At 30.3% G+C, this 15,721-nt stretch overlaps 1 protein-coding gene across 1 annotated transcript in view; it reads left to right on the top strand.

Moving 5' to 3' along the window:
* LOC126769952 (potassium voltage-gated channel subfamily H member 8-like) overlaps positions 1-8,616 on the top strand; it is an 83,642-nt gene extending 75,026 nt beyond the window's left edge. Inside the window, exons 5-16 of the mRNA XM_050488987.1 lie at positions 1,083-1,339; positions 1,469-1,703; positions 1,775-1,938; positions 2,159-2,375; positions 3,050-3,229; positions 3,736-3,935; positions 4,646-4,895; positions 6,399-6,514; positions 6,598-6,878; positions 6,956-7,157; positions 7,494-7,640; positions 7,796-8,616. Coding sequence (XP_050344944.1) covers positions 1,083-1,339; positions 1,469-1,703; positions 1,775-1,938; positions 2,159-2,375; positions 3,050-3,229; positions 3,736-3,935; positions 4,646-4,895; positions 6,399-6,514; positions 6,598-6,878; positions 6,956-7,157; positions 7,494-7,640; positions 7,796-8,272 — 2,726 coding nt within the window. The 3' untranslated portion in view covers positions 8,273-8,616. The remainder of the gene's footprint in view (positions 1-1,082; positions 1,340-1,468; positions 1,704-1,774; positions 1,939-2,158; positions 2,376-3,049; positions 3,230-3,735; positions 3,936-4,645; positions 4,896-6,398; positions 6,515-6,597; positions 6,879-6,955; positions 7,158-7,493; positions 7,641-7,795) is intronic.
* Positions 8,617-15,721: the final 7,105 nt, after the last annotated feature.

The following is a 15,721-nucleotide window of genomic DNA, read 5'->3' as shown; positions in this document are numbered from 1 at the left end:
AATTTATCACCATTAAACATTTAAAATACGTAAAATTATTTCATTATTCAATCTTTCTTTTTTTTCATTTTCACTGTCATTTGTTCCATATTTTTCTATAGAAATGCTTGCTGTGATTTATTGAAAGTTTTGAGTAGTCCTATCATATTTCATTCGTCGAATCCCGCATGACTACTTACACAAAACAATTTTATAAATAATTTATTTATACACGAATCATATAATTAATTACATTATTCAAATATACAAAAGTCATATCACTTAAAAATATTTTTTTCCGTAGAACTTGCTGATGCATGTATTTAGAATGTTTATTTCCATTTGTCTACAGGTTAATGATCATATTTTCCTTGTCTGTTTTTTTTATTATTTCAGCAAGCAACCTTAATATCATAAATTTAAATTAATATATTAAGTTAAAGTTATATTTTACAAAGATTTGCAAATATACATTATTCCAACGTAAATTTATCAATAAATGAACAGATTAAAGCATTTCGCTTTAATTTTCCTTTTGCTTAGTATGCGCTTTAAAAGCAAAGTTATTAAAGTGACAACAAATAGCTTCAATCTGCCATATTCAACATTAATAGGAAATTCTACATGAATTTACGCTATATTTGTTGTCCCTTCTTCTAAAGTGTTTCCATACATGTAGGTACCAGATTTTCTTCAAGTCGTAATATTTTGTTCCATTGAACTTACGCATTCCTTTCATAAATATTAATTAAGTACCTATGTATATCCCCGCATTCATTAAATTATTTCTTTGAGACGTCTTTTAATGCTCTGAATGCTCGTAAAGCGGAGAAAATCTTGTACTAAGCATTTTTATAAGTGGATTAGTATGTAGAAATTAAGAATACATGGGTGCTATCATACGATATGCTTCTTAAAATCGCCGTTGCTAAAATTTATTACAACCGCTTATTGTGTTTTGTTCTCACTCCAGCCTCTTATCATTATTAGGCGAATGATTTAAAAAAACAAGTACCTACTACACAAAAACAAACAAGCATCGCGTATGAAAGAGCCCTCAGTAGGCGTCGCTTTGATAGTAACAGGGTGGTTTGTGCATACAGGAGCCGCAGTGCAGCCTTCGGCTGGCGTCGTCACTCTAGCGTTATCCCCATTTGTACCCGCAGCGGCACTTTTGGGCGCCCGGTTCCGAGCTGAATCTAGTTGCCTACTTCCAGACCCGAATGGCAATCTTGACCCCGAAGCGCCCTCGCCCGCGAACATGGGCAGGCGGCGCTCCAGGGCGGTACTTTACCAGCTTTCAGGACATTATAAACCAGATAAAACGAAGAGTAAACTTAAACTCAACAACGTTAGCAAGGTAATCGTATAACATATTAAGTAACTACGACGCTATAATTGCAATTATACTGGATTACTTTCGTGCTAAGAATAATAGTATTTTATTTCTGTTTAATTTCATGTGTTTGTAACACATTTGTCATTTTAGAACCTCCTACATTCATCTGACCCTCCGTTGCCTGAGTACAAAACATCAGCCATAAAAAAGTCAAGATTTATTATTTCACATTACGGAATTTTTAAAACCTTCTGGGACTGGCTTATACTTATAGCCACATTTTACGTTGCTGTTGTGGTACCTTATAATGCAAGTTTTGTTGATGAGGGCCATCCAAGAATTAGTGTGACCAGTGACGTTGTCGTAGAAGCACTTTTCATTATAGGTATGTAAAACCTTGCTTTGTGCTAGTCTCAATTAATAAAATTGAGTACTGGTATGCATTTTGTTTTACAGACATTGTACTTAATTTTCGAACGACATTCGTAAGCAAAAAAGGAGAAGTAGTGTCAGATTCAAAATCGATAGCTCTGAATTACATCCGATCCTGGTTTGTCGTGGACCTCCTGGCCGCACTTCCGTTTGACCTACTTTACGCTTCGGATGTATACAGCGGGGCGGTAAGTTGAGCTAATTCGCAACTAACTACTGGCTACTTAAATTGAATGCCTAGTTGCTTAAATTATAATTAACTTAAATTTTTAACTGATTGAAAAGTCTGTTGTTTGCAAAAAGGAAAACTTTACAACTACATTTTTTTTCAACTAGTAAAATAACTTATATTGCTTACTAATTTAACATTATTTTATATATTTACAAAAATTTAATTTCCCCGTATAGGAGTCAACGCACGGAAATGTTCATCTCGTTAAACTAACTCGATTATTACGCCTTGCTCGACTGCTTCAAAAGATGGACCGATATTCTCAATATTCCGCTCTTATTCTGACTCTTTCAATGTTATCATTCACTTTAGTCGCGCATTGGTTGGCTTGTATATGGTTCATTATTGCGGAAAAGGAAATGGAACATCATAAGAATGAAACTTGGGATTTGGGTAAGTAATTTTGTTTAAGTCAAACACTCACTATGTTACGATGTGGTGAGTATAGTCGCATTCTGCCAGCCTCCCTTTCATTTATCAATCGACTTTGTTTCTTCCATATCGTAACATTATTTATACAACAGAGCGATTCTTAACGCTGAGGGTTTCGAACATTTATTTCAAAGAATATGTACAAGTAAAATAAAAATGAAGCATAATTATTATGTGGAAACTAATACAGGAACAGGGACGAATATTATAAAATATTTATAAGCTGGCAATGTTTAATTTTTATTTATGTATAAATTTAAATACTACAAACTACTTATAAACACAAATATTGCAAAGATAATCAAATTACTACGTTTAAATATATTGTTTGAAATTCACATCCCCAATTAGTATAGTTATTGTTTTTCTCTTCCAACAAAATTATATAATAAAGTGAATAAGTTTGCCGTAGCTACAGAGTTTTTCATGATAAGACTTTCGCCAGATTGAGGTAAAAAAAACAAACAAAATTCCTTTAAAGAATAATAAAATAAATAAAAATATTTCAATAAATAGAAGCGTTAGCGAAGCTCTTCTCTAACTTTTAAGTCATTCTGTATATTTTACACAAAAGTGATCGAAAATTATACTTAACGTGGCTGTTTATAATAATAAGAATGTCTTTGTGTCTTTAGGATGGCTTAACAACCTAGCGGAGCGCCTGAAAGTGCCGATTCTGAACATTTCCCATAGCGAGAGCTACGTCACGGCACTCTATTTTACATGTTCCTCGCTCACAAGCGTGGGCTTCGGGAACGTCTCTGCTAACACATTGCCTGAAAAAGTTTTCAGTATACTGACAATGCTCGTCGGAGGTTAGAAATTACATATTTCTTCAAGTTTTTTACTAAAAATATTTTTTTATTTTACATATTATATCGACTATTTCTAGCACATATACTTACTAGAATTATTACAGTGAAAAAAATAATTCAGTTTATATGTATACATTAAAAACATAATATTAAGGGTTTCTCTACAATAAATTTTGTTATATAAGTTATGACTTATGTCTATAGTAGAAATATAAATAATGTTATCCATACAATTGTTGTTGCAATTGTTTCTGTATAAGGACTGAGAATGTACCGAGTAGGTATTTAATACTGTAGTACGTAATTAGCTGTAATTTAATTAATTACACATATCAGGTATGTGTCCGCATAAGGTTCATATATCTAAATTGAAAAATATATATAATTGTAAATATATATGTTTGCATGATGAAAGAGACGATCTGTTTTAATGTTTTTAATCGATCATAAGGTATTTTAAATAATTTTCAACGCATTACAACGTTTACTTTCTATATATTTAACAGCCCTCATGCACGCCGTGGTTTTTGGTAATGTAACGGCCATCATACAAAGGATGTACTCGCGTAGGTCGATGTATCAAAGCAAGTGGCGTGATCTTAAAGATTTCCTTACAATTACCCAAGTACCAAAGGAGCTCAAGCAACGTATGCAAGATTACTTCCAGACAATGTGGTCGCTCAACCATGGCATTGATATACACGAGGTACGTAATTGAGCTACGTTGAAACATTTGAAACGAATCACTGAGCTTTAATTTAATTATAACGTTATCATGTACAGAAATTATATCACGCTGAATTATTAAAACATATTTTTACATATGTAAGGTGTTTCAATTTCATTTCTTGAATAAATTGAATTCGAATTCGGGCTTTTATTATAGCTTTGTATTTATGAACACAATTTTTTCATAAATACTCGTCACAAAAATTATTGTTTTTCTTTTCTCTCTCGCAACCAGTAGTCACGGTTTTGTATACAGAATTCAATGATAATATTTTACAATACAACATTCAAAGTTAATGCTGAAAATCTATCACAATATTTTACAACCTTCAATTTTTAGCCAAAAAAAATTCAAAACCGTAGCTTAAAATGAAAAACTCAAAGGAAGTTTTTAACGATACTTTTGACGCGATAGAGTTGACGAACTTTACCTTTTTTATAAATAATGATGATAGAAATATTTTATCTGAAACATAATATGTTTAAAAATTTACATAAGTAAAAAAATAACAAAATCACTAGTATTTCGTGTAGCATTTGAGTTTATAACTGATATTTGAATTACTAAAATAAAATTAGAATTACGAGTATATCTAACAAAATTTACGTAAAGAAACTTAATTTTCTTAAAAAAATCGTTGAATCGAACCACTAATGAAACCATTTTTTACTCCTGTATAATTGCAGACTCTCAAAGAATTCCCAGAGGAGCTGAGAGGAGACGTTTCGTTACATTTACACCGGGAGATATTATCGCTTCCGATATTCGAGTCAGCTTCGCAGGGCTGCCTCAAGCTGCTCTCACTGCACATTCGTAACAATTTTTGCGCTCCTGGGGAATATCTCGTCCACAAAGGAGATGCTCTCACTTATATTTATTATATTTGCAACGGTTCAATGGAGGTCATGCAAAACGATATGGTTGTCGCTATCCTTGGTAAATATTATTTTATTTATTTTATTTTATAGGAAGCCAACAAAATATACAATGTTTATATATGTCTGTCTCAAAAAATAACAACTCCAAATACTTGACACTTATTAACTCTATATCGCAATTATAGGCTAACTCATCATGCAATTTCATAAATTCAGTTTCGCCCACTCCAACTTAAATTTTTTAAACATATCGCATAAGTAAAACAATACGTATAAAATTAAATTAAAGAAGAAATATTTTCTTCTTCGTGTGTTTCATTATTGAAGGTCGTGCTTGTCCTGAAATGATTTCACCGATGTGTCGACTAGTTTTCTCCACCATTTTGTCCTCGGCTTGTCTCTGGACAGTCGGAATATTGAGTCCCGTTATAATTTGGATCTGGTCGGACCAGCGGGTAATCGACCGCGTGATCTTTTGACTTCGACCTTCGCTACTACAACCAGTTTATCAAGATTGTCTGGTTGTCTCCGGGCAATATGGCCAAAATAACTTAGAAATCGTAGATAGCATATAGTGGATAGTTTTGTAGTAATCTTCAGTTGGTAAAGAAACATAAAAAAAAAAAATAAAAAAAAAACGAAAAAAAAATGTAAACTAATATATTATGATAAAAATTATACACAAAAACGTATACTTAACATTTAAATATGTCAAAGTATTTTTTTACTTTAACCTTGTATGCTTCTATGCCATTATCTAAATCCGCCTCATTATAAATATTATTATACGTTTTAAGGGCCCTATTTAAAGGCGTTGTTATATAGGCATATTTGTTCGTGAAACCGACATTTGAAAGTCGGTATGTTCACAAACCTTGAACTATATCTCGGTATAACTAATTTAATTTTACTGAAAAGATCGGGGCAGTCTATACTATCTGATATTATTTTATGTAGAAAACACAAATCTATCACATCTTTGCGACTTGCAAATGCACTCATGTTTTAATGTTTCAACAAATCAGAGTATTTTTTCAAAGAATTTTATTCTTGTCCTTATAATACAAAAAATTTAAAAACTTTTTCTGTACTCTTTTCAACCTGTCCTTATGAATTTGATTAAATGGATTCCACGCAACAGAGCAGTACTTTAACTTAATTCTTACGAATTAGTTAAGCAAAGTAACTGTGATAGTAAGTGATTTCTTATTTTTTTTTTGTTTCTTTTGATAAACCCTAGCGCAATCAATGACTTACTTATAATGCCGTCAATATGCGGGATAAAATTCATTTTTTATTCAAATCTTATTCCTAAATCTTTTATTTGGTTTACTCTCTTTAGAATACAATTATTTATGTTATAATAATAATTAATTTCTGAGATTTTTCTACTAAATGTAATACTGTAACATTTTATTTCATTCATTAGGTTCATGCGATTTTCATTACACCATTTCGTAATTTACATTTAGAATCTTGAATTAAATCTTGATTTTTTATCAATTAAAAACAATTTCCCTCAGGATTTTTAAGTTGGTTATTTTTTTTTATTTTGTAACAGGCAAGGGAGATTTAGTGGGTTGTGATATGAATACCCACCTACAGGCTTACAATGGAACAGGCCCTGCCCAGCCTACTAATCCCGATGTGGTCGTCAAATCAAGCAGTGACGTAAAGGTTAGCTTAAAATATTACTTGACATGTAATATTCAAAATGTATATATTTGCATGCTAACAACAAAAAACGTTAATTTTACCAGGCCTTAACTTACTGTGATTTAAAATGCATAAATATGGGTGGGCTGGCAGAAGTTTTACGACTATACCCAGAATATCAGCAAGAGTTCATTCATGATATACAGCACGACCTCACATATAATTTACGTGAAGGCTATGAGGCTGAACAGGAATCTGATGCAAATGGACATCCCTCATTGACACTTCCCTCTATTTCCGAAGACGATGAAAATGCCGCTGAAGAACATGCTCTTTCACCTAAAAAAACAATATTGAGTTCTAATAGTCCACGTCACAAATTCAGGTAAATGACTTATTAATAGCCTTCATTCTTCATTGACTTGATTGCATATGAATGAATCGAGATATTTATTATTTTAGATCAGACGGCCAACAGCGCCTCTCACACAGAGAATTACGAGAGAGAATTGAAAGACAGCGGTCTGTAGCAACGCCAAAGATTACACGGGCTGATTCTTTGGAAGGTTTAAATTTAGAACGACATAACACTCGCTCGTCAGTTGATAGGCTCGACACACAAGTATCCAGTTTACATCATGATGTTGCTGCACTTAGTATGGAGGCAAGTAGTATTTATTACACAATCCAATTGATAGAAATGTTTGCATCTTAATTTTTTAAGCCTTTGATAAACATTGGTTTGCTTAAATTTGTTAAGGTTTTAGCTATTGGTTAAAATAAAAATCTTGAATATATAACCTATGAAAATCTTTTAACTGATAAAAATTTAATACTGTTAATATTTGTCTTACATAATTTCAATGTAATATAATAGTTTGGATCTAATACGTAATTGCAATTGCAGGTTTATTTGGGTTAAAAGAATTGCCTTGTAAGCATAATCTTATCTGTCTTAATTTTTATAATTTCTTATATTTTATTCTACATTTATTTTTAGGTTAGAAATGCAATTCAAGCTTTACAGGAAATGGCAGGACCGGTGTGGCATGCGGCTCATTCAAATCCTAACCTACAATGGAACACTCCGCCGAATCAATTGGCTCGGAGTTGCAGTCATCCTCCCGATGTTTTCTGTTGGGATCAGGTATTTTTATAAAGATATATCATATACATAAATCCTTAAGTAAATATTTTAAAATCTTTTTTGTAAATTTAATTAACAATACTACTTACTACTTATTAGTTTATATTTATTTTAGTGTACATACATGATGTTTGAATGTTATGCATTCTCTGCAGCAAGAGCGGCCGCTTAGTCCTGAACGACCGAAAATAAATCGGAGCACTCAGACGGAACCATTCTTACACAGCGTAACACAATATATAATGGAACATCCAGCAACAGTGATGATGCTCCTGGGCTTGGACTCGATGGCGAATTTGACACCCGTCATGGCACCAACGGTAGAGTACTACGATCCACGGAGCCGCCGCCCGAGCGGTCTAGAACAGATAATCGAATCAGAAAATGGAAGTCAAACTCCGTCCAGTGCGGCCAGTGATAAAGCCGAATCAATACGGAGTCCGGGCGGAAGTATACAGGAACTAGATTTACAACCAGAAGTAAAAAGATTGATAGATAAGGATAAATGTCCGACTTTAAAACGAAACAGGTACTCTACAAGTGATCTTTGTGAAGTGACCGAACGATTGCTACCAGCGAAATCATCGCATCCGAGCACGTACAGTCTTAAAAATAATTTTAACAGTAAGTGATTATAATTCCAATCTGCTCATTAGTCAGTAGTCTCGAGTGGACTCTGTGTTAGTAATGTTACTTTTAAATTTAATAGGATACATGTTTGCTGCTTACATTCTGTTACTAAGTGATTGACGGAAAACTTCTTACACTATCAACGAATGACTTTTTAATTGTTGTAATTCTTCGCATCTTACTTCGCATTTTGTACATATCAAGTTACTTATGTGTAATGATTTTTAGTTGGTTATTAGTAAGTCATTGTTTCTCTAGTCACGGGGTAGAAAATAAGAAATATCCAAAACGATTGCATATCTTCAAAAAATAGGTCATATTATACAGCTGCAATGGCTCCATTATTGCGACATAAAAACTATTTTTCTAGATAAGTATTTTCGAAAATATTATCAAAGTTAAGTTATTTTTGTTATAATTTTTTTACCGGACTTTAAATCCTAATCTAGTCTAACGTAAGTTATGAAGTTATTTATTTCAGAACTAATGTTGTCTTTTATCAATATACATTTGTATATGTATATATTATAAGTAAAGAATATTAACATCGTATGACATGTTTATTAAATAAGACAAGACAATAAGTTTTGACTTATTTATAAATTGACTTATTATACTTTTAATAACTTGTGCCAAAGTAAATATTTGTAATTCAAGAAAAAATCTTAAACGTATGATGTATTTACCTATTCGTTAGGATAATAAAGATATGATCTCTATCTAATGAATGTAATAATACATTCTTTTTTTATAAAAAAAATCCATTAATTTCTTATGTCCTTATATTTTTATAGTCAGTATCAATAGCGTTTTAATATTACAGCAGTCTATTAAATTAAACTGTGAATTAAAAGTTCAACTTACTCTTTGTTTATTTAATTATTAAAATAATGTATAAGCAATATTAAGATACGTTTTTATTTAAATAACAAAATACTATTTTCCAGAAATGTAGCAGAGTATTATAGCACATTATTTATTTCATTATATAGTAATGTACTTTCATATTAAGTGTTTAAACTTTATACTCTTTTTAAAGTGAATTAGAATAAGTAAGGGTAGTCGAAATATACGTCCAATTTTATTCGACATAATGTATATCGCAATAGAGCTGCCGCATTTTAATTTTATTGGTGATTTTATGTTTTCTATTCGTTCATAATTAAATTAAAATAATGTAGAGAACAACGTTATCTTACTACGTCATAAGTTTTATAACAACTAGCCACGAATAAAATCGGACGTATTTTTCTAAAAACATACATATATTGAAACAATATGCCAAAGTTGATCTCTATTTATAAAAGTAAAAAAAACAACGCCTGTTCTATTAAGAATTTATTTTTTCATAAACGTCAGTCTGTTAAAAAAATAATTCATATTTTCAATTATATTGATGTACGATTCATGTTTTAGATTTAAATTCTAACATTAGCATGAATGGTTATCAATAAATTGCATGTGTTTTTCATGTAAAAGAATAAAATGTTTAATGATAATAATTCTTATAAAAGTACGGAGACGCTTACTAGAATAAATGAATTACTCTTGATAGAGCCCATGAATGTGATATGAGGGAAAGTAACACGTGCAGTGCCTAAATTCTAATTTATTTACATATAATTCTTGAAATTTTATTATATAATCGTAAAATCAATAGAAGCACATTTAGTGTGTGCGCGCTAAACATATTTTTTGTACATAGATGATTATTAATTATTGATCTTTCTCTTTGTAGTACAAAATTAATTATAATGTTAAATAAAGACAATTTGATGTTGCGAATAAAAGTTTCTTTGATTTTCATAAACATTTTGCTAACTCATATCCATACTAATCCTTTTTTTTATTTTATTTGTAAACTAAAATTATTTCCATATTTTCATGACTATAATTTTCTCTGCATCGTTCATATTATGATTATGGTAGTAAAAGTAGTCCAATATATTTTTTTATTTTTTTTAAAGTTCGATTGGAAAAACATTATTCAGTACATTAGTTCAGTTGGGTTTTTTGTTAAACTATTTCATAAAAGTACAATTTCAACTTTAACTCATCAACTTATTTTATAAATAGACAAGTTCAGTGATCATCGTTAGCTACTGCGGAATTTTTATATATACTGTGTTTATAATTTATCTCATACTCGGTGGTAAAGAAAATTATCGTGAGGGAACCAACACGTGTTGAACGCATTGCTGAAATTCATTTTAATTTTTTAACGTGCTTGAAGTACGTTGTAAACTAACCTTTAAATATATTGTAGTTTGAGTTCGTTTTTTTTTGTAAATCAATAAATATCATATGCACTTATTATTTAAGATGATTATTGATTTTAATATGGCATACAAATCTTTGGCCGGAAAAATCACTCGTTTTTTAATAAAAATTACGTATTTCATTAAAAATTAAGAAATTTATCGTAAACCTAAAATATTTTTCAAATTCGAATCGGATACCTAATCACATTATAATTTTAAGCATTACATTTTACATGTCAAATTAAAAAACGAATATTATTACCCACCTAATTGTTATTATAAAATTTATAATCGTTTAATCAGGTTGTAAAAGGGAACAGCAATGTTTATGTACAACATAGTCTACCTAACTACATTTATCTAGTTTAGATCGAACAGTTTTAACGAGTGAGCTTGTTCGCTACACGCGGCACGGGTTTCGCCAAGCGAGGCGTGAAATGCAATTTTCCTTGGATGCAACGACCGAGCTTTCTCGCTAGGTCACTAAATTATGACGTCGATTTTAAATAACCTTTGTTTAAAACATTACACAAATATTGATTATTTATCTAATCGATTAATATTATATTTTATCCATATCCGTTTTGCCTAGTGTTTTCTAAAGATGTCTAAAGATTTATACCGATGTTTATGTATTCTTATACTTCCCTTGTTTTTTACGTTGTGAAAGAAATCTAAATAATGATTTAGTATTCGTACGTAATTAAGGTACGTTTAGTTATATAAAACATTATTTAAAATCAACTGTACCAAAAATACAAACGTAATGTTTCCCAGACTGTAACTTCCTGTCTTATACATTCTTACTACAAGAGTCAAGTTAAAAAACAAAGAAGAAAGTAACTTCTTACTACACAAATTTAACACTCACCTGAGCTTATAATGCAGTTGGAAGTTATATTCATCCAAAGTTCATTTTTTCTGACTTAAATATTCAAAAATGATAATATTCAAAAAATAATTTTCGGGGATCTGTTTTGTTTTGTCTGTTTTTTTTTTACTTTCATCAACCAGACAAGCTAGTTATTTTCCCCGTTCTACAATCAGAATTGTGTTGTTCAAAGAAAACATCGATATCAGATTTTCGTTTAAATATTACTTGCAACCTTTACCTACCTCTTAAAAATATTCACAAACAATTACCTATGCACAATAGGTCGCAGAAGAAGACCATATACAGTATCTTAGATTTTACCGACACCTCGAGCTATTGTAACTCCTAAAATCAACTTTTGTTCCGCTTTACGTAATTCTATAAAATATTCTTTTACAAGTATAGCATAGTGAAGGAATGCCACCTAATAAAATACCACATGATGTTATGTTTAGCTTTGATAATAATATTATCTGTAAATTAATACCAAAAGTTTTAGTGTTATTTCTATTCAGTTTAAAACATGAAGAGTTTACGTATCGATCAGGACTTAATTTAGTTATTTGTCTAATAAATTTCAAGATATAATTTAACTTTTCGGACCATTGTTACAAGATACTCCTCTTACGCCTAATTCGAAGACGGTTTATAAGCGTAATAATTGATTTTTTATTACTAATGAATAAAATTAATAAAAAAGTTAGGGTTTACTACGAAGTAAGAAGAAAGACAAAAAATACTATTTCTACTTATTTTGCCCTATGAAGCATACGTGTCATTTCGAATGATAAATATCTGAATCGTATCACGTCCGTAATCGGCGATAAACCTAACAGGCTACTTGGAGTCCTTGTGCCTAAATTATTTTTCTGATGTTGTCCGTTATTTATTTTTATAACATTATTTATACGCAGAACAAAAAATAAGTAGTGGTAGTAATACTATTGCAGGAAAAATCTAATAATAAATTATAATATATATATTTCCCGTGAACTTTAAATTTTAAGAAACTAACAGTATTAACCAACATAACAGTCATTTCAAAGCAAAACTTTAACGCTACGCTATACGTACATAAAAAAACAGGCTAAATAATACCAAATCAAATTAGTTAATTTTCTTAGTTAGTAATTCAATAAATGTTTAAAAAAATTGGGCAATCCTATTTTGGTTTTAGTTACATGTTACAAAATACTTAATATAATAAGGTTTGTATGTTAACTGTTGGATTATCAAATAAATAAATAAATTTTGTTTTTGGACAAATATTATCGTAAAAATGATTTTACGATGCGAAAGAGTTGATTGCATTTATCTTTTTTATATTATTATATTTATTATTTGGTATTAATAAAAGTATAAATAAAAGTCGGAATTATTTGGCTATATATGGAGTTTCAAGTACATTTTACTACAAATATTTGAATTTTAGAAAACAAAGAAATATTATTCTATTATTTTGGCTAGAATGTAACATTTTAAATTGTCTATTTAATTTTCTCCTTGATCCTATGCAACTCGCTCTGAGACAACTGTGCTCAGAGATGCGGCTTTTCGCCCGCATCTCTAAATTAAATAAATAAGTAGAGCGTAGTCCTTGTAAAGGACAATAAATAAATGATAAATATCTCTACAGTTGTTATTTTTGCCACCTGTATATATATATACATTATATTTAAATTAACAATTGGTAATACATTAATTACGTATACATTTTGTATTGTTATTCAACCAATTCAATAGTTGTCCTCCGGTATTAAAAAAAGACTTCCATCTGTTAGTGTTAAATAATTGCGGATAAAAAATGTGACAGAGACGAATCGATCATACGTCTGGTGTTTAATTTAATTGAGTGAGAGAGAGCAAAGCAGGAGTCAACAATAAAAAAAAAATTATTGCTTTGACTCCTGCTCCTGTCTCACTGGCTTAAGGATCGTGATTTTATGGGGCATAGTTCATTATCTACGCATATTTTCATTTCAATCTCAATTAGTGAGTTTAAGTATTTTTTTAAACACATGAAGTTTTGTTTAAACGGAGATAATCAACTTTTTTATCGTAGGTTAATAGTTCATATATCTACACTCAAAATTATTACGATATTAACACCCATTTCTCATATATGGTAGAGTAAATAGGAGAGAACGAAAATTGCACATGAATACATATTCTAATCGTGCGATTTCCGCAATTAATAAAACGAGCTTGGATTGAATATCGATCGTAAGGCAGTAGAACAAAGGTTCCTGGACTGGAAGACCATTGCTGTTAATACGATTTCATTATAGGTCAAAGGAAAGCTTCCTTGTGAAAGGGAAATTCGCAAACTTATTAATGATACATTATAAAAGAACAGACTAGCTTACCTCTGTACTTGTATTAAAGATAGACAACATTGTAACTGTGTTATCATGAAGACAGCAATAGTTAATAAGTCACTGCTCATCAAACACTATCTACTAAAAATGTTAAGCTATTTTTTTTTACGTTGACAAATACATTTACCCATCCCTTCACGTTAAATTGGGTTTGTGGGACTCCAAACTGCGGGACACAGACGGCGGGATGTGGCGCGCCGAGCGCCATGACGCTGTATGTTCCATATTACCATCCATATTATTAAAAAACAAAAAAATTAAGACATAAATTTAATTTCAAAAATAGCAGTGTATATGTATATAACTGCGAAGGAGTTAATGCTAAATTACAACGATTACAACGACCTTTGTGCGTCAAAGGCTTTATATGTAATTTTAGCCAGAAGATAACATTAAAACGCACGATGATATGGAAATTAGCATTAAATTATCTAGCACAAAATTTAATATTGTAAATTGTAAAATTACATGAGATAATTAGACTATTTTGAGACTTAATTGTTACGTTAAATACAACAAAGGCGAACAAATATTACAATATTTCATTTCTAAAGTGCAGCTGAACTGGCGCATTCGTATTACGACCAACTCATGAAATACTTTATGCTGGTCTCACATGTTTTATTTTTGCAGGTTCTACAATGTAGAAAGTTTATCGTTATTGGTAGTTATTCAAATTATGAAACAATAAAATGAGCATCAAAACATATATCTATATTTTTTACCCCCTAATCTTAGCAACTAATCTAGAAATATACTTGTGTTATCAAAATAATTTTATATAAAAAAAACTGATACATCGGGTTACCATGAAACTTCTTTTCTGTTTTATTCGGCATTGTTTAAATTTACAAATACATTACAAGTATTTTACGTATTTCAATTTTCTTCGTCTTTAAGTACCTGCTTCCTCCTCCTGAAGTTCGGCCGTTAGCGTTTTTAAAGCCTCTCTATCTAATGTCAGATGAAATAGTAGTTTTACGGAAGAGATTCTGGGAATTTTGATTTTAATAAGTTACAATTTTTTTAACTCACTACAAACTGCAAACCAAAAGGATTTCAAATTTTGCAAATAAATATTTAAGAGTCACTCGATATTCAATGTCTTTTCATTTTCATTTACCTAGTTTGTTCTTACAATCTAGTGTTCCATTAATATAGTAACTTAGTCAGCCGTGATCACTATCCTCTTTTAATACCAGAACCAAGAGAAATATATTGTAAAATAAATTGCTGTTCAACAGGGAAGCTGAGATCTGAGAAAAACAGTATCTCTGTATCAAAAATAAAATCATCACTATAAGTGCAGTTAAATTATCAGATCATATTTCCAAGTGTTATATTATTATTATATGGTTAATATTCTGTCAATGTCATCTATAAAAGAGATAACACTTGAGATCAGTCGGTTTCAAATTTTAAAGTGTTTAATGATGATGAGAAGACACTATGAACAGTAGTTATCTAGAAAAACAATATATTTACAACATGTGTATTCAAAACAATGTATATTTTTATGAAACTGTGATAAACATTGTATAAACACAAAAGTAAAGATAAAGTTGTTTCTGCCTTTTTAAAGCTATCCTTCTTGGGACGCGATAATCAATTTCAGATTAACAAATTTGCCGGTTTTTCCCAGCAAATACATCTACCTTCGCAAACGGTAGCTTTATATTTTAAAAATAAATTAAATAATAAATTCAAATGTCTACCAAGTTAAGGTTTTTTTTTTACTGATTGCATTTAATCATTACAACAGTTAGACAGAGATGGACGTAAAATTTATATTCGAGTAAAAAGTAGAAAATGTATAATTAAGGTGTGTAATATTTATATTAATATATATATATCAATATAAATATTACTATAACATTAAATATATGTATATATATTTCACGTTATAGAATTCTGTTACAGAAAATAAAAAGACGTAAA

The sequence above is a fragment of the Nymphalis io genome, chromosome 8 (assembly GCF_905147045.1).
Source record: "Nymphalis io chromosome 8, ilAglIoxx1.1, whole genome shotgun sequence".
Taxonomy (NCBI): Eukaryota; Metazoa; Arthropoda; class Insecta; order Lepidoptera; family Nymphalidae; genus Nymphalis; species Nymphalis io.
Note: the sequence above shows the minus strand (reverse complement) of the source record. Positions and strands in the feature narration are given on the sequence as shown.